The sequence below is a fragment of the Aquarana catesbeiana genome, linkage group LG02 (genome assembly GCF_042186555.1).
Source record: "Aquarana catesbeiana isolate 2022-GZ linkage group LG02, ASM4218655v1, whole genome shotgun sequence".
In the NCBI taxonomy this organism is placed as follows: Eukaryota; Metazoa; Chordata; class Amphibia; order Anura; family Ranidae; genus Aquarana; species Aquarana catesbeiana.
The window spans coordinates 61,183,613-61,209,127 of NC_133325.1; the positions used below are offsets into that span (position 1 = coordinate 61,183,613).

At 44.4% G+C, this 25,515-nt stretch overlaps 1 protein-coding gene across 2 annotated transcripts in view; it reads left to right on the forward strand.

Annotated features, from left to right (window-relative positions):
• The first annotated feature begins 859 nt into the window (after positions 1–859).
• Positions 860–25,515, forward strand: part of LOC141126915 (cyclic nucleotide-binding domain-containing protein 2-like) — a 553,939-nt gene continuing 529,283 nt past the window's right edge. For both annotated transcript variants that reach the window (XM_073612976.1, XM_073612977.1), the window contains exon 1: positions 860–1,136. In XM_073612976.1, coding sequence (XP_073469077.1) covers positions 1,078–1,136 — 59 coding nt within the window. In that variant the 5' untranslated portion in view covers positions 860–1,077. The remainder of the gene's footprint in view (positions 1,137–25,515) is intronic.

Here is a 25,515-nt window from a genome sequence, read left to right on the forward strand (position 1 = left end):
ACGAGTGCGGGGTTGAGGGTTGCCCTATGCACAGAGTCCCCCGCAAAAGCTTCCTCGCATCTCACCTACGCGCCTCAGTTTTAGTACCTCCCGGCTGTGTAAGTGACTCCGCCTCTCTCTCTCACTTGCAGGGAGATCATTAGTTGGCATCTATGCACCTGGGCACAGATTGGGATCACAGTGCAACCTACCACGTGATACCCACCCCACACTGCACCTAAATCTCCCTTGTGCCCACCGTAAACGAAGGGCAGGAAGGGATCTGTGAGAGCCGCCAAGAGCAAAGCTGTCTTTGTAAACGCAGAAGGCTTCTATGTTCACAGATGACAGTCGCGAGTGGGGAGAGAAAGCTGGAGGTGGCAGAACATAGCCACGTTCTGGCTGAAAAAAACCCTGGGTGCAAGGGCCACATGAAATGGCCTGGAAGGCTGGATTCGGCCCATGGGCCTTGTGTTTGGCACATATGGCCTAGGACCTAACAGTTCCGTTTAGCTGTCTTCAGGACATGTACTCTTAAAACTAGTTTTCCTTCTAGTATAAGCTAATCCCTTCCCAAGCATTTGTCATCCGTTACATAATCAGCCCGCAGTACAATAGGTGACATGTCCTCCATACAGTATATGACTATGTACAGTTTGTCTTAAGCTTATCCTGACACAGCCTCCATTCTTCTACGGCCTGTTATCGGGACACGTGAGCCTCCGACCTCGCCCTCTCTTCATTCCTTCACTTTATGACATTATTTACCTTCCATTTGGCATGGGTTGGATGTTTATTCAGTAACTCCTTTTTAAATTAGTGTACTATTTCTAAACAAACACAAACATGGCAACTGGAAGCTTTGTACTGGTCTGGCAAACAGGACATCATTCATTGGATCAGTCAGCCCTGAAATGTGAAACTGCCTGTATATCATGTGTGATAACAATGTTTACCGCTGAGCTGAAGAGCTTATTACTGCTTGGATAAAATCAGGTCAAGAGGACAGCTTTGTATATACCTCTACCATGCTGAATAAGTGCCACTTGGAGCTGCCTGGGCATTGTTGCTGCTAAGCGTGCAGAGAGGGACAGAAGTATGACCCAAGAGAGGAACAATGAGATCCCAACCATGGAGGACCCACTTGATGTAGACAAGTAGGTGCTGCGGCTTTGCTCTGGGAAAGGGAAGATACTTGTTGGTATAAATCAAGTGCTTAGCAAACACAGAAACATGAGTTACAACAAGGTTATTTAGTCAAAGATGTTTTCCAGGCAAAGACAGATTGCTGGGGCTGTTCTTTTATCTAAAGCAGCTTTTCCAAATCAGGGTTCCATGGAACTCTAGGGTTTCTCCTCCAGGGGTTACTAGGGGTTCCTTGAGCAATGATCAATTTTTGACTCATTTTTGATACCCAACCACAGACATCAATGATCCTTTTTGTCTGTAAAGCTGGCCATACATGGATTGAAATGTATCCAGTTCAGGAAGGACAGCCTGAATTTCAATCCATGTGTGGGCTGCCTGGTTGTTCACAGTTGATCTTATCGATTGACTTGTGTACAACCAGCCTATAGGGTTTTTACCCCAAATTATCATTGCTGACGGCCAACTGACCACGAATGTAGCTAGCATTCTTCCCACTGACCATCATGCTAATGTACTATAAACTGTTGATAAAAGTAGTTATTAAGAGTTGGCACACCTTCTCTTTTCTTTCCTTTTAGTCCTTTTCTGTCTTTCCCTTTTCTGGGGAGCGACTTTCCAACACTGATTGTGTGGGATGTCGACTCCTATATTTTCGGGTTGCGAAGTCATTCTCTCCAATTGGTGGAGGTCAGGTACCATACATTATGCCTGTGCACAAGACTGTGGAATGTGTATTTGGGCAATAGTATAGATGTCTTCTGTTGAGAATCAGCTGTGAAGGTCGCATTGTGCCTTGGCGGTTTACTGTTAGACAATGTAGCTATCTTGACCATAGGCTTGTTTAATTAGAAATGTACTTTGGTGGTAAGATTTTGTGATCTTTGTGCATGCAGTTAGGCTTACCGCAACCATGGACTTCAATAGGTCCAGAGAACCATATGTGATTCTATTTTTTTTTTTTTTGTAAGTTTGTGGAGATGTATGACTCCGCATTACCCCATTGTTATCATATGATGTGATTTATAACTTTCTCTTGTAAAATACTTTTCAATAAAAATGAACAAACAGTAGTTATTCGCAGGGGTTCCCTGCAATGGCGTCCCTAGGGGGGGGCAGAGGGGGCCCTGACCCCCCCAACATTATGCTGTGCCCCACCATGTGCCCCCCCCCCACCCTCCCCAATAAAAAAAAAATATATTTTTTTTTTTTTACAAAGAATCAATGTCTAAGAGGTAGAGCGTCCCCAGTCAGCTCCTGCGGGTGATTCCTCCCCCATTCCTCTGCTCGCTGACACTGCATAATGCAGGCGCTCAAACAACCACGGCCGCCCGATCGGCTCCTTCCCCTGCATCCTCATTGGCAGGGAGAAGAGCGAGTTGCCGGAAGGACTCCAGCAGGACTCTCAGTTACTGAAAAAACAGACTGATTTCTCCCATCCTTAGGACAGGAGAACCAGCCTGTAAATTCCAAGAGATGCCAGACCAGTGCAGTCAATAGCAGGGGCAAGACAGCAAGAGGAGGCTGGGAAACCCCACAGTGGCAGAACACCAGGGCCCGGAGGCAAGACAACCTTTGCAACCCTGATAGTTCTCCCACTGCTTTGGATCCTTATATTTTCTTGGTATGCTGGTGACATATATCTCTTGTTCTCTGCCACCCTGGGGGGCCCCAATACAGTAGGAAGGGAGCTCACTGCAGAACATTTGAAAGGGCCATTGTAGGGTCGTAGTAAAGGGCCCCAGTATATATATATATATATATATATATATATATATATATATATTTGCATTTTATAGTTGCCCGCCTACTTTTGTCCCTGTCCCCCCATGTGCCCCCCCTAAATATGAAAGCTGGAGACGCCACTGGTTCCCTGAGAGTTATTTTAAGGCTTCCTCCATGTTAAAAAGGCTGATCTAAAGCATATGTAAAGTCAACATTTTTCATTTTGGATAGAACAGGCAATATTTCAATCCCAACTCCAGCTGAATTGATAATTCTCCCTTGCAATGGAGCTGCACATACATTTTATATATTTAGGTCTAGGAGGCATGTAAAAATACATTTACTTATCTGATCCTTCATGCGGTTAGACTGGTCCCCACAGTGTCTTCTCCCCCATGCTCCAGTGGTCTAAGGCCCCAACGTCATCAAGACCAAAATCCCTGCACTGGATGTGAGGGCGGCATTGGACAGTCCACCGCCGTAGTGTGGGGAGAAGCAGAAGATCAGGTAAGTAAAAGTGCTTTCTCTCTTCTAGATCTAAACGAGCAGTAACTCCTGCAGTGTGAGTGCAGCCTTGCTGCAAGGAGGAATTTGCCATCTCTGTTTAATTGGGAACATTTCCCTTCATTTCCTGTCCTGTAGCCACAAGAGAAAGTAAGAGGAACTTTCTCTAAAGTGAGGGTAATCCCCTTTCAGTTGGTACTTTAGCAAGTAGAGATGTGCATGATTAAAAAATGTGTTTAGTGTCAGATTAATTCGTTAAGATAATTATTTCATTTCCTCATATTCATTTTGTTAAAATTATTCGTTTTTGGAATTCGTTCTTTACATTCGGAATTCGTTTTGTATATTCTTTGTTCCAAATCTATTTGTATTTCTGAAGATTAGCTATATTCATTTAACGTGTTATTTTGTTATTTCGGGAGATTAGGGACATTACTTATATTACTCTGTTTGGGTTGGTTGGAGTTTTATCCATCAGAATCTCCAAATCATAACATAATGTATCGTACAAAATTAATTTTGGGTTCATTTGTTATATTATGTTTCGGAGATTGTGATGGATCCACCTCCATCCCACCCAAACTCAATAAGTAGGAATCATCTTATTTCACTTTTATACCTTACTGTATTTTCTGCAATATGTTTCCATTTCATATGTACTGTAGTGTATTTTATAATATTTATAATTTATAATTATGAAAAATGTTAATGCAACATAAAAATTAAATGGGATCTGAATCAGTTTGGATCATTCGTTATGTTATATTTCGGAGATTCTGATAGATCCACTTCCATCCAACCCAAACACAATAAGTAGTAATCATCATCTTATTTCACTTTTATACCCTACTGTATTTATTGCAATGTTTCCATTTCATATGTACTATAGTTTTTTTTTTTTTTTTTTTTATAATAATGAAAAATGTTAATGCAACATAAAAATTAAATGGACCTGAATCAATTTGGATTATTCGTTATGTTATATTTTGGAGATTCTGATGGATCCACCTCCATCCAACCCAAACACAATCAGTAGGAATCATCATCTTATTTCACTTTTATACATTACTGTATTTATTGCAATAGGTTTCCATTTCATATGTACTATAGTGCATTTTTTATAATGAAAAATGTTAATGCAACATTTTGGATGCTTCAAACATTAACAAAAGATCAGAATGAAAAGAATGAATGTATACGAATTTGTTCATTGTTTTGTTATAAATTTTTTTGGGTTCATTAAAATTTGTTACTATTGTGATTTGGAGATTCAGTTATATTCGAATCTCCGGATAACGAAAATTTTGTCCGAATTTTGATTTGTATTTAAAGGAATTAAACATGTGTATTAGTAAGTATCCCCATTGAATGATTTCCCCTCTATTCCTGATCTGGTGGCAACTACAAATTTTCCTTCACTTTCATTTCCAGTGATAATAATCACCAGGACAAATAAAGAGAGTATCTGCCCATTGGAAGGACAAAACGTCAATAGAAACCTGACGGGGGATCTTATTCTTGCCCAATTTATCCCAAATGAATGAAAAAATTTTTGGGTTTCGATGTACTTTAAGATTTTAATTTCTTAGCAGCATATAATTATCACCTTGTTAACAAATACCACATTTGCAACCTCTGTGCTGAAGTGCCCATAAGGCTAAAGTTCTCATGGGTGGCAAAGAGGCAGTAAAAAACAGTGGTTGTTTTTACCGTCCCCTGACCTCCCTATCAGTGGCGGTCCATCCATTAAGGGTGCATAGGTGCCACCTCCCCTATCCATGCCGCCGTCATCCCTTATTCATATGTCCAGCCCCTTTCAGGACGCCGGGCGCATAAATTACAGTGGGGGGGTGTTTTTTTTAAGCCAGAGGCTCTAATAGGCTTCAAAATAGGGTGGAATCTGGGCACAGAGCATTGCGTTCGGAGGTGTGTGAGAACAGCGAATGAATATTCACTATTCTTACACTGAATCGCCAATCAGGAAGCGCAGGTCTGAGACACGTTTCCCCGATTGGCTGGAAGGGGAAGCGTTCTGATTAGCCACTGAGGAGGAGGGAGGAGACAGAAGCTGCCGAGCAGGGGAAGGAGATGCTGCTCATGATGCCTGCCGATGAGAGCCGGGAAAGCCGCCCGTGTTTGCCCGCCATGGATGAGGTAAGTGCAACGACCGACTGACCGACCAACCAACCTGCCCCGCCCCCCCCCAAAAAATTTACCACAATATGCAATATTAACCTCCAGCATTGGTGTCAGTGAGTGCAATATTAACCCCCAGCATTGCAGTCAGTGAGTGCAATATTAACCCCCAGCATTGGTGTCATTGAGTGCAATATTAACCTCCAGCATTGGTGTCAGTGAGTGCAATATTAACCTCCAGCATTGGTGTCAGTGAGTGCAATATTAACCTCCAGCATTGGTGTCAGTGAGTGCAATATTAACCTCCAGCATTGGTGTCAGTGAGTGCAATATTAACCTCCAGCATTGGAGTCAGTGAGTGCAATATTAACTTCCGGCATTGGTGTCAGTGAGTGCAATATTAACCCCCAGCATTGGAGTCAGTGAGTGCAATATTAACCTCCAGCATTGCAGTCAGTGAGTGCAATATTAACCTCCAGCATTGGTGTCAGTGAGTGCAATATTAACATCCAGCATTGGTGTCAGTGAGTGCAATATTAACCCCCAGCATTGGTGTCAGTGAGTGCAATATTAACCCACAGCATTGGTGTCAGTGAGTGCAATATTAACCCCCAGCATTGGTGTCAGTGAGTGCAATATTAACCCCCAGCATTGCAGTCAGTGAGTGCAATATTAACCTCCAGCATTGGAGTCAGTGAGTGCAATATTAACCTCCAGCATTGGTGTCAGTGAGTGCAATATTAACCTCCAGCATTGGAGTCAGTGAGTGCAATATTAACTTCCGGCATTGGTGTCAGTGAGTGCAATATTAACCCCCAGCATTGGAGTCAGTGAGTGCAATATTAACCTCCAGCATTGCAGTCAGTGAGTGCAATATTAACCTCCAGCATTGGTGTCAGTGAGTGCAATATTAACCTCCAGCATTGGTGTCAGTGAGTGCAATATTAACCCCCAGCATTGGTGTCAGTGAGTGCAATATTAACCCACAGCATTGGTGTCAGTGAGTGCAATATTAACCCCCAGCATTGGTGTCAGTGAGTGCAATATTAACCCCCAGCATTGGTGTCAGTGAGTGCAATATTAACCTCCAGCATTGGAGTCAGTGAGTGCAATATTAACCTCCAGCATTGGTGTCAGTGAGTGCAATATTAACCCCCAGCATTGCAGTCAGTGAGTGCAATATTAACCTCCAGCATTGGAGTCAGTGAGTGCAATATTAACCTCCAGCATTGGTGTCAGTGAGTGCAATATTAACCCACAGCATTGGTGTCAGTGAGTGCAATATTAACCCCCAGCATTGCAGTCAGTGAGTGCAATATTAACCCCCAGCATTGCAGTCAGTGAGTGCAATATTAACCTCCAGCATTGGTGTCAGTGAGTGCAATATTAACCTCCAGCATTGGAGTCAGTGAGTGCAATATTAACCCCCAGCATTGCAGTCAGTGAGTGCAATATTAACCCACAGCATTGGAGTCAGTGAGTGCAATATTAACCTCCAGCATTGCAGTCAGTGAGTGCAATATTAACCCCCAGCATTGGAGTCAGTGAGTGCAATATTAACCTCCAGCATTGGTGTCAGTGAGTGCAATATTAACCCCCAGCATTGGTGTCAGTGAGTGCAATATTAACCTCCAGCATTGCAGTCAGTTAGTGCAATATTAACCCCCAGCATTGGTGTCAGTGAGTGCAATATTAACCCCCTGCATTGCAGTCAGTGAGTGCAATATTAACCTCCAGCATTGGAGTCAGTGAGTGCAATATTAACCTCCAGCATTGGTGTCAGTGAGTGCAATATTAACCTCCAGCATTGGTGTCAGTGAGTGCAATATTAACCTCCAGCATTGGTGTCAGTGAGTGCAATATTAACCTCCAGCATTGGAGTCAGTGAGTGCAATATTAACCCCCAGCATAGGTGTCAGTGAGTGCAATATTAACCCCCAGCATTGCAGTCAGTTAGTGCAATATTAACCACCAGCATTGGTGTCAGTGAGTGCAATATTAACCCCCTGCATTGCAGTCAGTGAGTGCAATATTAACCTCCAGCATTGGAGTCAGTGAGTGCAATATTAACCTCCAGCATTGGTGTCAGTGAGTGCAATATTAACCTCCAGCATTGGTGTCAGTGAGTGCAATATTAACCTCCAGCATTGGTGTCAGTGAGTGCAATATTAACCTCCAGCATTGGAGTCAGTGAGTGCAATATTAACCCCCAGCATAGGTGTCAGTGAGTGCAATATTAACCCCCAGCATTGCAGTCAGTGAGTGCAATATTAACCTCCAGCATTGCAGTCAGTGAGTGCAATATTAACCTCCAGCATTGGTGTCAGTGAGTGCAATATTAACCTCCAGCATTGGAGTCAGTGAGTGCAATATTAACCCCCAGCATAGGTGTCAGTGAGTGCAATATTAACCCCCAGCATTGCAGTCAGTGAGTGCAATATTAACCTCCAGCATTGCAGTCAGTGAGTGCAATATTAACCTCCAGCATTGCAGTCAGTGAGTGCAATATTAACCTCCAGCATTGCAGTCAGTGAGTGCAATATTAACCTCCAGCATTGGTGTCAATAGACGCAATAAAAACCCCAAACGTTTGTATCAGTGAGTTCAATAATAACCACTAATGTCGATGTCAGTGACTGCAATAATAACCCCCCAGCATTGGTGTCAGTACTATTAATCCCCCCCCACATTGGTGGTCAGGGGCAGTGCAATTTAACCCCCCTCTTACATTGGTGGTCAGTGGCAGTGCAATTTACCCCCCCCCTCACATTGGTGGTCAGTGACAGTAACACTGGGTTCACATTAGTGCGCTGTACGACATCGCATGTGATTCGTACCTCACTGCTATGCAAATCACATGCGATGTCTGTGCGATGCAAATTCAGCCATACAGAATGTATGGCTGAATTTGCATCGCAATCGGACCAAGTCGCACAGGACCCTTTTTTTTGGTCCGCACCAGAATCGGATCGCATGGGTGTTCACACCCATGCGATCCAATTCATGTTCGAATTGATAGTTTGCACTGCAATATGGGAACCGATCTAGGGGTGTCATTAACTTTGTATTGACACTCCCAGTGGTTCGCATATGGCAGTGTGCGTACCCCCCAACTTTTTGAGATGGGAACGAGGGACACTTATTGGCAAAAGTATGTAGGTATGGGACACAGCCCTTGCCACGCTAAAGAGCCTGAAAACCGCCCCAGTGCGAAAGGAGTCTTGGTGTCACTGGTCCCCAAAAAAAGTGTCAGTTACGTGTTCCGATTTGTCCGCCACAATCTCGCAGTCCCGCTTTAAAAAAAAAAAAAAAAAGAATCGCTGATTGCCGACATTACTAGTAAAATAAATAAATAAAAATTCCATAAAAATATCTCATAGTTTGTAGACGCTATAACTTATGCACAAACCTATCAATATACGCTTATTGGGATTTTTTTTTTACCAAAAACATGTAGCAGAATACATATTGGCCTAAACTGATGAAGAAATTTGATTTAATTGGATGTGTTTTATAGCAGAAAGTAAAAAATATTGTTTTTTTTTTCAAAATTGTTAAAAAATTGTTTATGGCGCAAAAAATAAAGACCGCAGAGGTGATCAAATACCACCAAAAGAAAGCTCTATTTGTGGGGAAAAAAATGACATAATTTTTATTTGGGTACAGCATCGCACGACCGCGCAATTGTCAGTTAAAGTACCGCAGTGCTGTATCGCAAAAATTGACCTGGTCAGGAAGGGGGGTAAATCTTCTGGGGCTGAAGTGGTTTAGAGATACACTACATTACCAAAAGTATTGGGACGCCTGCCTTTACACAAACAAGAACTTTAATGGCATCCCAGTCTTAGTCCGTAGGGTTCAATATTGAGTTGGCCCACCCTTTGCAGCTATAACAGCTTCAACTCTTCTGGGAAGGCGGACAGCAAGGTTTCCCAACAAGGTTTAGGAGTGTGTCTATGGGAATGTTTGACCATTCTTCCAGAAGCGCATTTGTGAGGTCAGGCACTGATGTTGGATGAGAAGGCCTGGCTTGAGGGGAATAATTCTATTGGGTTGAGGTCAGGACTCTGTGCAGGCCAATCAAGTTCCTCCACCCCAAACTCACTTATCCATATCTTTATGGACCTTGTTATGTGCACTGGTCCAAATCATTTGGTGGAGGGGGGATTCTGGTGTGGGGTTGTTTTCTGGCCTAATTACTTGTAATCATCCTATATCATGCAGTGGTGGCATCAGCTACATACAGTATACAGCACTGTATTCTGGCAGAGGTGAGGGGACTGCCAAGTCAGGTTAAGAGCTTCTCTGCCATTCACAGGATGTCCTGTGTTTTTATTAATGAATACAAGCTAGCCACAGCACGAAATGCATCAACTTTTACTGTACCCCGCACTGTCTGTGATGTCTTTTACACGAAGGATTAAAAAAAAGGAGAAGTGTTGAAGCGAATTCCCGATCGGTTTTGATTATACATCTGCAGTCGAGCTGTGCTAGCACCTTCACCTAGTGGATGGATGGCCAATGTGCTCATCTGGAGCTGCTTTCTCTTCAGTATAGAGCAGTGGTCCCCAAACTGTGGCCCAGGGGCCAGATGCGGTCCTCTGCTTGCTTTTATTTGGCCCTTGGGGCACTATTTCATTCACTCAAACCAGCAATGGGGCACCCCCCCCCACTGACCCCAGTAAAAGGGCACAATCCCTCCCAATGCCACCAATGATGGGGCACAATTCCTCCCACTGACACCATTGCTAGGGAACGATTCCTCCCACTGACACCAAAGAGAGGGCATTGTTTTTTCCCACTGACGTCGGGACCTTTTTTACTCCCAATGGCCACAGTCTGCCCCCCCCTAAAGTCTGAAGGACAGTAAAGCGGCCCCTTGTTTAGAAAGTAAAGCGGCCCCTTGTTTAGAAAGTAAAGCGGCCCCTTGTTTAGAAAGTTTGGTGACCCCTGGTAAAGAGGGATATGCTTTGTTCATATTTCATGTCTGAGGTTTTCAACCACTTTAATAAGGAAGGGTCATCAAGAAGTATGGAGTCATTATGTAGTTTTCTACTGGTGGAACTGGGAAGACTGGTGGAGACATCGCCCCATTTAGAACCCCTAACGTTGTGTAGTGTCCTGGGGTTTAGTCAGGGAGCTCCTCACCAAATTCCTTGTCAGGAGTAGCTACTGCAGTTAATTGATAGAGATCTATTGATTTCTCCCTAAGTTTGGCCTTGTTGCACTTTTCTCTTCTCTTTTACCACTAGGTGACCGGGAACTTGGTGGTACTAGATATGAGAAGGGCAAACCCAAGGTCAGGTTATGGGTATATGGGATATCTCAGCCAATGGGCAGGGGTTTTATTAAATCCCTTGGCCTGCTGGGAAAACCTATATATTCGGGTGAGGTCCGGTGATCTATGTTCTGTGCCACCCGGACCACTGTCTGGGTGGACGTGTGTCATACACCCTGGGCTGCTAGGCCGGAGATTGTGCCTATCCCAGTGGCATCTGGCTGCTAGGCTGTGTGAGGGCCTGTCCAGATGTAAGAGAGCAGCACAGGGTTGGGATTGCGGCTTGTAGTCCAACCAAAAGTGACGGTTCTGCCGGCCGGATAACCTGTTGTGGTCGGAGGTAGAAGGGAAGCTGTCGTCACTAAGGGCCCAACCACCTTTACCAGGGACCACAGTGAGTAACTGAAGCAAGTATCGGAGCAGTATTCTTACCGAACGGGCACGGTGTAGGATCGGGAAACTTCAGGCATCGATCAAGTCAGGGACCCAACCAGCAGAGGTGACGTTTGCAGAGCAGTCTTGTGTGTCAAGTCAGGGACTGAGCCGGTCAGCAGGGGTGAAGCTTGAGAGGTATCTGAAGTGCCAAGCTAGGGACCCAGCAGGGAAGCGTGGGTGACGCTTGAAGGGACCACCACAAAGATTGAAGGAGCTCAAGGAATTTAGAGTCAGTGAATTAGAGAGTCCAGTGAGAGACTAGGAGCTCAAGGGGCTGAAGAACTACAAGTAGAAGTTGTAGTGAAGTTGAGTGAACTGTTGAACTTTGTGTTAGGAACTGTTAAGTACTGATGCCATAGGAGACAGATGCAGAAGTGGTGCCTTTCTGGGGCTTTTCCCTGTACGGCTGTCCTTCTATTGAAGTCTCCGAGTCTGCTAATTAAAATTGCAATCTCTTAAGGGTGTTCTGTCCCTAACCCTCTTTCCCTTCAAAATATAAAAGGATTCTTAAAAGAAATAAAACCTTTTTTGCATCCAAGAAGTGTCTTGGGCCCAATGACTTTCACCATCTTTGCACCCACTATGCCTCACAACCCACTACATGTCAGCAGTCTTTGGCCTTGAAGGTCTTCATTAGGCTGGAAGAGGTTAACGACATTGCTACAATTGTGTTCAGAAATGTGTGTGGTCATCTCTAAAACGTAACACCAGCCAAAACCTATATTTCTATTCTTTGTAGTTGTTGGCAAGTTGGATTCTTATTCTTTTGGAAACTTCAGAGATATAACTGCAATACTTCCTAGCTCTACTGAAATGTTGCAGATATTACAGAGCTAACTGATGCTATCACGCTCCATCGGTGCATTTTCCATGATTTGGAGTAAGCAACTAGGAAACCCAGTTGTGAAATATTGACACCTCTTTTGTGCATTTTTTGTGGAGGACAAAATGTACGGCAATAAACTCTTCAAGAGATAAAGAAAAATGTATTTGTGTTCTCTCTTTTATCTTGAAACTATTTATCCCTTGTCAAGACATCTATATCCCTTTAATATAAATCTATTATTTCTAGAGGTTTTCTGATTTTTATATACCGTGATTCAAAATACAAATTAAAGTGTTTGTCCTTACTATAAGAATAAGCCGGCGCAATATTCCTCGCCACCACAATAACACGCAACGACGTGGGTCAATGCACTGATTAAGTGTGAACCTGACCTAAAGCATAACTCTAGTTTTCTAGTTTAAAAACCATCCCCCTCTCCTGGAACTTATACCCTTATACATATCTTAAAGTGGAATTTCCACCTCTGTAGCAAGGTCTGCTTTCCAGGTGCCCCCCTTCTCTTTCTCCCTTACTAAAATGCTACGAAAAATAACTTAGGGGGGAAAAATTTTAAAGCTGAACTCCATGCATTATCTGTATTGTATACTTACTTTGGTCCAGCTTGCTACATTGTAAGTATTCCTATCTCATAGCTGATGGGGTGCTGGGGAAGCTGGAAGTCAGTGTAGTAGTCAGCACTACTACAGCGATAGCCACGATCTTCAAGATACTGCTCAGGTTCTGTGTGACTCTGCACACTGACCACAGGGAGTTGCTCATTCAGTTCGGTAAATCAATGCAAGGCATTATCTAATTTGATGAAATTGAGGGGGTGGCAGTCCTTTTACAATACCAGCTGACAAAGTCCCGCCCCCTGGGACGTAACACGTACGGAAGAGAATCACGTGACGTCACCTGCGGTCATCGCTGATCCTTGTGGAATTGTTTGTACACGCTCGCATACTAGGCACTGGGTTGCAGTGCCATGTTTGTAAGTTTTATTCTTTAATACAATAAATACCAATCCTTGCAATACCAATTCTTGCAGAGAGCATACATGCAATTTGTGGTACCGGAGATCTGGTCCAACTTACTTAGAAGAGTCTAGAGCGCAGAGAGAGGGATCCTTCCTGTCAGCTCAGCTCAGTGATTACATCTACTGACACAGTAATACATACCCAATTAGGGAAAGCGCTTGTGACCCTTTTGTTCATTTAGGGGTCCACTTTGTGAGGTGAGCTGCTAGTATTACAAGTGGTGGAGGTTCATCATGGATTCACCTGCATGATTGTTCATAGAAGCACTATTTTGGACACTTATTATTGGTGCTTCTGTTCTGATGCATATGAACTTTATTTGTTTGCTATATGTTTCTTCTAGCGCTGCACTGTTTTATATGTAACACCTTCTACTTAGGTAGGTGTTAGAGTAGGTTTTTTTTTGGTAAGTGTAGGTAAATTTAGGCAGGCCTAGCTGGAAGCTAGGCCTGTTTGTTTTGGTCTCTGTGGGCTGAGAGTGGCTCAAAGTAGCAGCTATGACTCACAGACAGCATCACTTCACTGTTACCTCCATCTTGCTTCTGGAGGATTCTAGAAGGGGAGGAGGGGAAGAGAGGTGGAGCTGCCTGGGGTATGTTAAGAAGCCTTGACCAATCCCCAACCTGGATAGGCAGGGGGCAGGCCTCCTTGAAATACCCAGAGTCAGCCCAGCCCAGGAGTTGCCGGGTGGAAGAACTGAGGATGGAGTACTAGGCTGTTGGGGCCTTTGAGGGAGCTCCCCAGTCTGGTCGACCTCGGGCCTGGGACTCGGGTGCAGGACAGAGTCCTTCAAGAACTCATGAAGGATCCGAACAGGAGGTACAGGAGGAGTCAGAGAGGACAGCAGGAGCTAGTACTGCCGGGCAAGTCTTCAGGAGGTAACCATCGGTTGAAGCCAGGAGGGCTGGTGAGTGACATGGGCAGTCAGGAGGACTGGCGAGGCATGCCAGAAAGGACTGAGAGGAAACAGTTAGAGCTTGGTGTGGAGCCAGTAGAAAGGGATTGCAATGTCATGGGTAGTGAAGTTGGGCAGCTGCAGCCAGGAGGGCTGACAGGGCCTGAAGAGGACTGACTGGGAGCAGTAGTCCACCAAGCAATGGCTGCTGTTAAAAACCACGGTGTCCAATACAGCCAACCCGACAGCCCCCCCCAAATATACACAGTTCACTATGCTTCAGCTATGAATGAACTCAATGAGTGATAGGTACAGATCATTTATTGTGTTCATTCAGGAAAGGAAGGGTATGGTAAATATGACATATTTTGACCCTTTCCCCATTGTCCATCCTGAAGAATCCTATTGTGTGCTTGCAGCTTCTGGTGGGAAGGAGAGGAGGGAAGATGGCAACACTGTGGGGGTAGGGGGGCCTGGGCAGCAGGGAGAAACATATGGTGCACAGGGAGGGTGATAGGTGCTGTGGGGAGGAGGCAATTACTGGAACTGATCCCCTGTATGGCTCTCTCTGCAGCAGCTGAAAGCTGGCAGGAAGGAGATGAAAAGAAGCCAGCTTTCAACTGCTGCAGAAAGAGCCATACAAGTAATTCGTCCCTGTAATTGCCCCCTTCCCACCGTGCTGATCACCCTCCCTTCCTACATCTGATTCACCCGGTAGCCTGGGCCCCCCTACTGGTCTGGGCTCCAAACAGGAAGAGCGGTGGTACCCCTTTATCCACAGCCCTGCTTACATTGTGCTAAGCTGGACCAATGTGAGTGTACAATACAGATCATTCCTGGAGTGCCGCTTTAAATAATATATTAACCTTTTCTTAACTTATGTACTGCAGGGGGCAACGACATCCTCCTGCTGACAAAATCCCAGGGCATGCTGAGAAGACCAAATCTCATAAGAAGACACTAGCACGGTGCAGGATCCTCTTGTTCAGAGATTTGGCCTACCCAACATTCTCCAAGATGGGATTGGGATGAGGATGACATCACCTCACTGGATGACATCACCTCACAGGATGACATCATAGGATGACAGAGGATGACATCACCTCACAGGATGACATCGGCTCACAGCAGGGGGTCCGGTGCATCCCTGTTCACCAATTTAGGTGCGAATCAGGCGTCGCAGGAGGAAGAGTAGGAAGGGTGAGTTTATTAACTAACTATTCTTTCCACCACAGGTATTTTATGCAACAGTTTAGAAAGGGGGCAGGAAACTTGAATAAGCAGACCTTGCCAGTGAGGTGAGGCCCACTTTCGAGCTCTGTGTAAGATACGAGTCACTGAAGTCATAGTTCACACAGAGCGAAGGACTCTCCACATTACAGCGCTGATTGGCCCAGCACAGTCACATGAAGTAAGTCACATGCTGGTCCATACCTGGATGTACCAAGCATTTCCTTTGGCTCCTGGCTCTGAACAGGTTGGTGGTGCAGCAAAGGAGAGGTAAGTACAGTCTAAGCCACTGGGCAAAGCTGTGGCAGACATTTTCCAAAGTACAGACCTTAGTGAAGGACACCAAGGTACATTTTAAATTAAAACCATCAAAAATACTCTGTCTACTCTCTGGCCTAGTTCTACAAGTACAAATAAGTTTAAAATAACATTTATATAAAAACTGTTTGTGGTATACTATTATAAAATGTTTAAAAGATGGCCATTTCTTGTAGAGGTTTTGAAATGCATTCATATGGCTGAAGCCTCGCTCACAGCAGCATGTGTCAGGGCTCAGTGTTAACAACAGATCCCCCTTTAGAGCAGGCCAGTGTCCCCATAGATCCCCCTTTAGAACAGTGTCCCCATAGATCCCCCTTGAGAGCAGGCCAGTGTCCCCAAAGATCCCCCTTTAGAGAAGGGTACCCATAGGTCCTCCTTTAGAGCAGGCCAGGGTCCCCATAGATCACCCTTTAGAGCAGTGTCCCCATACATCCCCCTTGAGAGCAGGCCAGTGTCCCCATAGATCCCCCTTTAGAGGAGTGTCCCCAAAGATCTCCCTTTAGAGAAGGGTACCCATAGATCCCCCTTTAAAGCAGACCAGGGTCCCCATAGATCCCCCTTTAGAGCAGGCCAGGATCCCTATAGATCCCCCTTTAGAGCAGGCCAGTGTCCCCATATATGCCCTTTGAGAGCAGGGTCCCCATAGATCCCTCTTTAAAGCAGGCTAGGGTCCCAAAAGATCACCCTTTAGAGCAGGGTCCCCATAGATCCCTTTTACATTATGATCTGATTCTTCTAGTGGAGCTACAGTATAGGAATAGGACACATATAGGACTCACGAGGTTGCTGGGGGCCGGGCACTGAGACCGGGCACGGGCAGGTTTAGAGGGGGGAGTTCTGTTCTCCTCCTCTGAAGGTAAGGGCCTGGGGCGGGGCAAGCACCTGATTGGATGATAGGATGCCGGCTGTCCTACCAACCAGCGGGCAGCAGTGGGGTAGGTGGATCAGTGGATGCTGTTACTGTCAGACGGCATATTCATCTGTCCTGCTCCTCTGACCAACTCCCCGCGGCCCAACGCAAAACGGGCGGTATGGGCTGCTACGGACCCTGCAAGGACCGCTCATGAACACCAGTGTCCATGTAAGGACACCTTGGCGATCCCTGCTGGGAAGACCATTACGTCTGTAATTTTTCAACGTCCTTTAACCACTTGACCTCCCAGAAGATTTTACCCCTTTCATGACCGGAGCATTTTTTGCTATTTGGCACTGCGCTACTTTAACTAGCAATTGCGCAGTCATGCAATGTATGTATGCAAATTACATTTTTATCATTTTTTCACACAAATAGAGTTTTCTTTTGGTGGTATTTGATTAGCTTTTTTTTTTTTTTTCATTTTTTGTGATATAAAATGAAAAAAGACCAAAAACTTTGAAAATAAAAACCAAACAATATTTTTTACTTTCTGCTATAAATCATATTTAATAAAAAATGTAAAACAAATCTAATTTCTTCATGAATTTAAGCCAAAATGTATTCTGCTACATGTCTTTGGTAAAAAAAAATCCCAATAAGTGTATATTAACCACTTCAGCCCCGGAAGGATTTACCCCCTTCCTGACCAGAGAACTTTTTGCGATATGGCACTGCGTCGTTTTAACTAATTGCGCGGTCGTGCGATGTTGCACCCAAACAAAATTGACGTCCTTTTTTTCCCACAAATAGAGCTTTCTTTTGGTGGTATTTGATCATCTCTGCGTTTTTTATTTTTTGCGCTCTAAACAAAAAAAAAAAAAGAGTGATAATTTTGAAAAAAAAAAGCAATATTTTTTACTTTTTGCTATAATAAATATGCCCAAAATATATAAAAAAACTAATTTCTTTCTCAGTTTAGGGCGATATGTATTCTTCTACATAATTTTGGTAAAAAAAACCCAAAAACAAAATCGCAATAAGTGTTTATTGATTGATTTGTGCAAAAGTTATAATGTCTACAAAAATAGGGGATAGATTTGTGGCATTTTTTTATTAGTAATGGCGGCGATCTGCGATTTTTATCGTGACTGCGACATTATGGTGGACACATCAGACACTTTTGACACTATTTTGGGACCATTGTCATTTATACAGCGATCAGTGCTATAAAATTCACTGATTACTGTATAAATGACACTGGCAGGGAAGGGGTTAAACACTAGGGGGCGATCAAGGGGTTAAGTGTGTCCTAGGGAGTGATTCTAACTGTGGGGGGATGGGCTACCACTGACATGACAGCGATCACTGTTCCCGATGACAGGGAGCAGTAGATCTCTGTCATGTCACTAGGCAGAACGGGGAAATGTCTTGTTTACATCGGCATCTGCCCGTTCTGCCACTCTGTGACACGATCGCGGGCCCCCGGTGGACATCAAGACTCGCGGGCATGGTCACGGAGTAAAATGGGACGTACCTATACGATTTTTAGCGCATTGGTGCTATTGTGCTGACGTATATCATTGTGCACTGGTCGGCAAGCGGTTAATTGGTTTGTGTGAAAGTTATAGCGTCTGGTATAGATGCTATGCGGTGAAAAACGCATCCAATTCGCACACATATGAACCCAGCCTAAGCAAACCCCTTGCCTTCCACTGAATGCTTAACGCACAGGTTCTCTTTGATGGTATTATTAGGGTACTGAAAATAACAAATATATTTGTGATCAAATCTACTTGCAATACTGCAATATGACCTTTCTATAGAGCTGGTCTCTGAATTGGTGTTCTATTCTCCCTAAATAAATAGAACCATCTTCAAATGGAATACAATGGAAGCTACTTTCTTATATACATCCTGGGCGAACTATTTCAAGGTTCCCTTTGCTGAATATAATATTTACATCAATAAAAAAAATAATCTGAATATCATTCTACCAGCACAATGCTGGTTTATCTTTTCCTTGACATACCGGATCCATCTACTGTACCTTCATCTGCCTATCCATCCATTACCTTTTCTGCCAGTAGATGGCAGTAGATTTCCACCCTCTAAATTCCCATTGTTTTACCATAAACAAACAAATAGGAAATGTGTATAAGATTAGATTGGGGGTGTATGGCTATTTTCTGGGGTGTCTGAGTTGTTATGACCTCAACGCTAGCAGAATTTGTAGCAAAAAGCAGACAGCTGAAAATGACTTGATTTTGCTGAACCTTTTTTTGAATTTTTTTATTATTATTATTCCTATCTGGGTATAAAAATACTTCTGCTGCATCTCTTTCAGATCATCTGGAAAATGCTGATGCAGTATGAGATAGCTCGTTGGAATGGGAATAAAAACAGATAAAGCAGTCTGGTGTTTCATTGTCAAAGCATATTGCGAATAGTGAAAATATGGTCACATCAGCGCATTTGTGTATATTCTATGATCATTGTACTAATTATATATATTTTATTATACACCTGTTATGGATCTACGAGTCAGGGCAACTGTGTATTTTTAAAGGGAAACTATAGTGAATTAAGAGTAAGCACATCATTTAGTTAATTATTATGTGTACTGTAAAAGCTCGTCCACAACATTGCATTGCGGGAATGCGTGCATAACCGCAATAGCGCAACGAGGAAACCCACCAAGGGTTCAATGTGCTGCAGTGCCATTCATTTTGAAAGGCACTCCAATGATTCTCCAATGTGCAACAGTGCACCACAATGCACAATATACGCTGCGTTGCGTTACATAAAAATGGAGCAGGAACATAAATTACTGTGTTGGGAACTCAGTCAAAATGCAGGATACAGCACATTGGATAGCATGCATTACCACTAAGGCTGTAAACAGATATAAACAAAGCCTGGGGAATGCCCAGGAAAAAATTCCAAGCCTACTTACCACCAGCTCGCAGACAACCAAATTAACCTGTCTAACAGTCTGCTTTAAAAACAGGGGTTTAGTCCGCACCAGGGGCGAACTGACCATTGAGCCACTTGGGCACTGCCCGAGGGCCCTGGGCCACCAGGGGGCCCCATCAGGGTTGCCAGCCTCAGTAAAACCAGGGACAGTATGTATAAATCTGTGTTTTTTTTTTTTTTTACATCTGTCTGTGTATACTGTGTGTACATGTATGTGTATACTGTGTGATTGTATACTGTGTGGCCCCATAATCTCTGATTGCCTGGGGGCCCCATAATCTCCTATTGCCCGGGGGCCCCATGAGTTATCAGTCCGCCCCTGGTCCGCACGCATTTGCAAACGCATGCATAAGCCACAGAGCCTCGTCACAGCACCCTGATATCTGTGGTCCTAACACTAAAATATGAGTGTCCCCGCAGTGGAGGCACATGCATTCTGATGGATAAATGAGAGCAGGTGGACTGAAGGGCAGCCCATCCCTTATTAAAGGTACAGGAGCACACCAGACACCCAGCAAATAGCACAATGACTGCAAAGGTGCTGGTGCATTGCTGGACCAATACACACACCAAGGCTGCTGTTAGGAATCACGGGGCAACATACAGCTTAGGGTTGCCACCTTTTCTTTAAGTCAAACCTGTGCACTTTAGCGGTGCACTGCAATTTTTTTTTTATAGTATAAACTATACATATATTTTGCCATTAAATAACATTTCTAATCATATGAAGTTAATAACAAGAGTTCCCCTTTACATCAGAGTCCACAGAGTTCTTTTACATCTGAACTCGTAGAGTTTCCTTATACTGTAAGGGGGGACTCTGCAGACTCTGATGTAAGGGAGAACTCTGGGGCCTTTAACATAAGGGATGCTCTGGGAACCCTGATTTAAGGGGGGAACACTGAGAACTCTGATGTACGGAGAGGACTCTGATGTAGGGGGGTACACTGTGTCCTCTGGTGTAAAGGGGAAATCTGATGTAAGGGGTGCTCTGAGACCCCTGATTTACCTTAGTGTACTCAGAGACAGGAGAGAGAAGGGGGGGGACTTCAGTCACAGACAGGGATGGATGGTGAGCTCACTCGCCTCTTGGCAGCCAGCACCTCTCATCCAGATGTATCTGAGGCTGCTAAACTTGAAATTTTGGGTCCCACCTTTCCTTTTCTGAGGCACAGCGCTGGGTATTGGAGTGTGGGCAGACAAAGAGGGGTAGGGGTGGGGGGGAAGAGGTGCAGATCAAGCCCTCTCTCCTCTCCCATCTGTGTGTGTGTTTGGGGGGGGGGGGTTTGTTAGTGCTGGCTTTGGGCAGTGTGAAAGAGAGCGTAACAGACACTCTAATGCCGCGTACACATGGTCAGATTTTCCAACAACAAATGTTCAATGGGAGCTTGTTGTCAGAAATTCCGATCGTGTGTAGGCTCCATCAGACATTTTCCGTTGGAATTTCCGACAAACAAAATTTGAGATCTGGATCTCAAGTTTTCCGACAACAAAATCCGTTGATGGAAATTCCAATCATGTGTACACAATTCCGACGCACAAAATTCCACGCATGCTCAGAATCAACCAGAAGAGCCGGACTGGCTATTGAACTTCAATTTTCTCGGCTCGTCGTACGTCACCCCGTTCTTGACGTCTGAAATTTCCGAATAGATTTGTGTGACCGTGTGTATGCAAGACAAGTTTGAGCCAACATCTGTCGGAAAAAAAACTTGGATTTTGTTGTCGGAATGTGCGATCGTGTGTACGCGGCATTTGTTTAGACAGATGCAGCCAGCAGCCGGTGACACAAGTGGAGAACCCTTATATACAAGATTGTACAAAACATCAAAAATATGTATGTAAAAGTGTCACCGGTGCCAATATCCCATACATGAAAATTTTTGTGCTGATAACCCTACGGGACAATTTTCATGTATGGGATATTGGCACTGGGGACATTTTTACAAACATTACATTTGATGTTTTGTACAATCTTATATATAAGGGTTCTCCACTAGTGTCACAGGTCCCCCAGCTTTCAATGCACACATGTAACATATGTCAATACATGTGCCCTGTTTTCTTTTGATGGTTTTATTGTTCATTTTTTATCCTTAGGCGAGGTGTATTTTTCTGGTAAAACTTTATATTAAGAAACACATGTATTGATAGATTTGGGGTTAATTACCTAAACCGCATCACCAAGAATGAGACTGTTATGGCATTTGTGAAGATCTTGGTTCCATCTGATTTGTTTTAGCACTAACTAGCACCAGATTTCCGCCTGCTAATCGGTGTATGCTAATCTCTCAATCTTTCAATTAAGCCCATGTTGTATGTATATATATATATATATATATATATATATATATATGTATATATAAGTCATTGTTATGAGTATAAGATTCAGCTATGAGTAAGCACCAGTAGTTACGATGTGAAACGCATTAGCTTTTTATCCTTTTTTGCTGTATGGATTGTTATTAATAAAGAGAATTTTGTTGGAGTGCGGCCATCCATATAATTTTTTCTACTATATGCTATCTGCATACTGAGCCGGCACCCGTTACCGGTTAGGGGAGGAGATATCGTGGCTAAGACACCTGAAGCGGGTCTCCCTACTGTCCCCAAATAGTTGATAAGTGTATTCGGGAGAGCTGAAGAATGTTTGCCCGGGGTCCAATCAATATTAAAGAAGGTCCTGTCTGTAATAAGGTGCCCGGGCCCCCCTTTTGAACTGATGGGGCCCGGGCCCAGTACAGGAGGGCTGGCTATACTGCCTTATCAGCGGCCCTGATTACCACAATGCAAGCAGGTATAAATGATCACTAAAGCTCAAACCTACCTAACCCCTTTTTCTCCTGCTCCCAGAACATGGTGCTTCTTTTTTTCATACCTATCTACTTGTGGGCAGGGCCTACTTGCCCTGCACGTGAGGGGTACCTTTTTTATGTACGCGCTCACTAAGACTCAGGACAGGAACAACCAAAATCATGTGATTTCATTACAACATTAAGGCAGAACCCCAGATGAGAAGCAAGCCCCACACCTTGGGCAGCTATGAAGCAACATACAGTTTCCTTTTGTAACACACTCTGTCCTTTATCGCTGCACAACTTGTCTTCTGAATTTCGCATTTAGAAGGGGACACCACTGAGCCCATCTCCTGCTCCACCAGTCCAGCTTCCCTCTGCCACCGAACTCCCAGTGACAGAATGGGGTCCCGGTATGCAATAACCGCGCCCTGTCCGTGGGGTCTCTGTACTGCCAGTTCGGTCCTGATTGCTTCAGGGGAACCGACCACCAGGGAGGGAGTCAGAGCACCAGGGACGTGCAGTCAGGGGATGCAGGTGAGGCAGAGCCTCACCTGCCATGAACATAAAAAAAAAAAAAAAAAAAAGGATCGACTTCGAGGGTCGTAGCTCAGCGACCTGGGGCCACAGAGTCCTACCCCACCACAGGTCAAAATTTGGGGCTCCTATGACCTATGGTTCCGGTGATACGGGACTCCTTGCGCAGCCTGTCAGAAGCTACATACAGAGCGGCCAATTTGAATACAAGCTGGCACACTGTGTTTGCAGCAGACTGAGAGGATGAGCTCACAGTGCCTCTCCTCACTTCTTGTCAGAGGGACTGAGCTCCAGCTTGGAGCCTTGGACCAATGGTAAAGTACCCTTAGCCCAATCTGTCCAATAAAAATGCTGCAGTTGAGGCTGTCCTCTCACTGCAGTGTCTTTAGGGTTGCCACCTGTCCAGGATTGCCCTGACAGTTCGGGTTTGGAATCATGCGTCCGGGTTTCAGACTGCCTGAAACCCAGGCACATTATCTAGACTGGACTATGGCTTCCCAGCAGGATTGCTGGCTGCTGTTGTCTAAGCTGAGAGTGTCTGTTACACTCTTTCACACTGCCCAAAGCCAGCACTAAACCCCCCCCCCAAAAAAAAACACACACACAAACAGGAGAGGAGAGAGGGCTCGATCTGCACCTCTTCCCCCCACCCCTACCCCTCTGTGTCTGCCCACACTCCAATCTCCGGCGCTGTGCATCAGAATAGGAAAGTCATTTGGGGCTGGAAATTTGAAGTCCAGCAGCCTCAGATACATCTGGATGAGAGGTGCTGAATGCCAAGGGGTCAGTGAGCTCACCATCCATCCCTGTCTGTGACTGAAGTCTCCCCCCTTCTCTCTCCTGCCTCTAAGTACACTAATAGCAAATCCTCTCCGTACATCAGAGTTCTCAGTGTTCCCCCTTAAATCCGGGTTCCCAGAGCATCATTTATGTTAAAGGCTCCACAGTTCTCCCTTACATCAGAGTCTGCAGAGTTCCCCCTTACAGTGAAAGGAAACTGCGAGTTCAGATGTAAAAGGGGAACTCTGTGGACTCTGATTTAAAGGGGGACTCTTGTTCTTAACGTCATATGATTAGAAATGTTATTTAATAGCAAAATATATGTATAGTTTATACTATAAAAAAAAAAAAAATTGTCATGCGCCGGTAAAGTGTTCGGGTTTGACTTGAAGAAAAGGTGGCAACCCTAAGTGTCATAGAAGGGGGAATGTGTCTAAAAGACAAAATGCTCCCTTCCAGCCCAGTCCTCTTAACTACAAGGAAAAAACATGTGTTTATGTGTATAAGATTTACCCATAATCCCATGTTTTTCTCACACAGTTAAGAGAAAGAATGAGAATCTGCTGCTGCTGAAAAGGTACAAGCTAAATCATATATTATTATGCTATATGTTATAAGATAATAATTTATTATTTATCTATTTACTGTGAAATTACTGGTTGGAAGTTATAACTTCAAACTTCAGCAATTTGTCCACTAAGCCACCTGCTTGAGTACAGTTTTTGAAAATATAGTAAAATTTCCTTAAAAACAATAGGGTAAGACTTGTCTCCATAGGTGTGTACAGCTTATTGCATGATTACGGTGTGCACTCCAAAGCTCAAACACACGGTACCAATCACCAGTGTCCAGTGTTCATTTCGTGGATGAAAACTTTTTCATCAAAGATTTCGTCAGCAGCCTTTTTACAGTGACGAAAACTAAACGAAAAGTACAGCACATTTTCGCCCACTGACGAAAACTATGACTATGTTTTCGTTAACGAATGAAAACGAAATGAAAATGTGAGGGAGGGACGTTTACCCTTGTGAACTTCCAGGTTCCACTGAGCGCCGTGATTAGCAGTTAGCACTGTACAGCATTACTGGCCTCCTCAAAAAGATCAGCACTATGCATTACAGGCCTCCCGGCTCACAACCATCCAGAGCAGAGCACTGTGCAGCATTACAGGCCTCTCAAACCACCCTCCCAGGGAACTGTGCAGCATTACAGGCCTCTCACACCACCATCCAGAGCACTGTGCAGCATTACAGGCCTCCTCAGACCATCGTTCAGAGCACTGTGCAGCATTTCAGGACTCTCATATCACCATCTAGATCACTGTGCATTACAGGCCTCCTCAGACCACTGTCCAGAGCACTGTGCAGCATTACAGACCTCTCAGACTACCATTCAGAGCACTGTGTAGCATTACAACCCTTTCAGACCACTGTTCAGAGCACTGTGCAGCATTACAACCCTCTCAGACCACTGTTCAGAGCACTGTGCAGCATTACAGGCCTCTTCAGACCACCGTCCAGAGCACTGTGTGCATTACAGGCCTCCTCAGACCATCGTTCAGAGCACTGTGCAGCATTTCAGGACTCTCATATCACCATCTAGAGCACTGTGCATTACAGGTCTCCTCAGACCACTGTCCAGAGCACTGTGCAGCATTACAGGCCTCCTCTGACCACCGTCCAGAGCACTGTGTGCATTACAGGCCTCCTCAGACCACGTCCAGAGCACTGTGCAGCATTACAGGCCTCCTCAAACCACCACCCAGAGCACTGTGCTCGAATAAAGTCGACTAAAATGTACTGCAGATTTAGTTGACTATCTACGACTAAAACTAAAACAATTGCACATGACTAAAATGGGGCTAAAACTAAAATTACATTTTGGTCAAAAGACTAAGACTAAAACTAAATCAGAATTTGCTGCCAAAATGAACACTGCCAATCACTCATTGTGTTCATTCAGAAAGGAAAGCGTCCGGTAAATGACATATCCCATAGGCCCTTTCCCCCACTCATCAAAAAAATTCCCCCTGTATGTGCCCGCAGCAGCAGCAGGTAGAGGA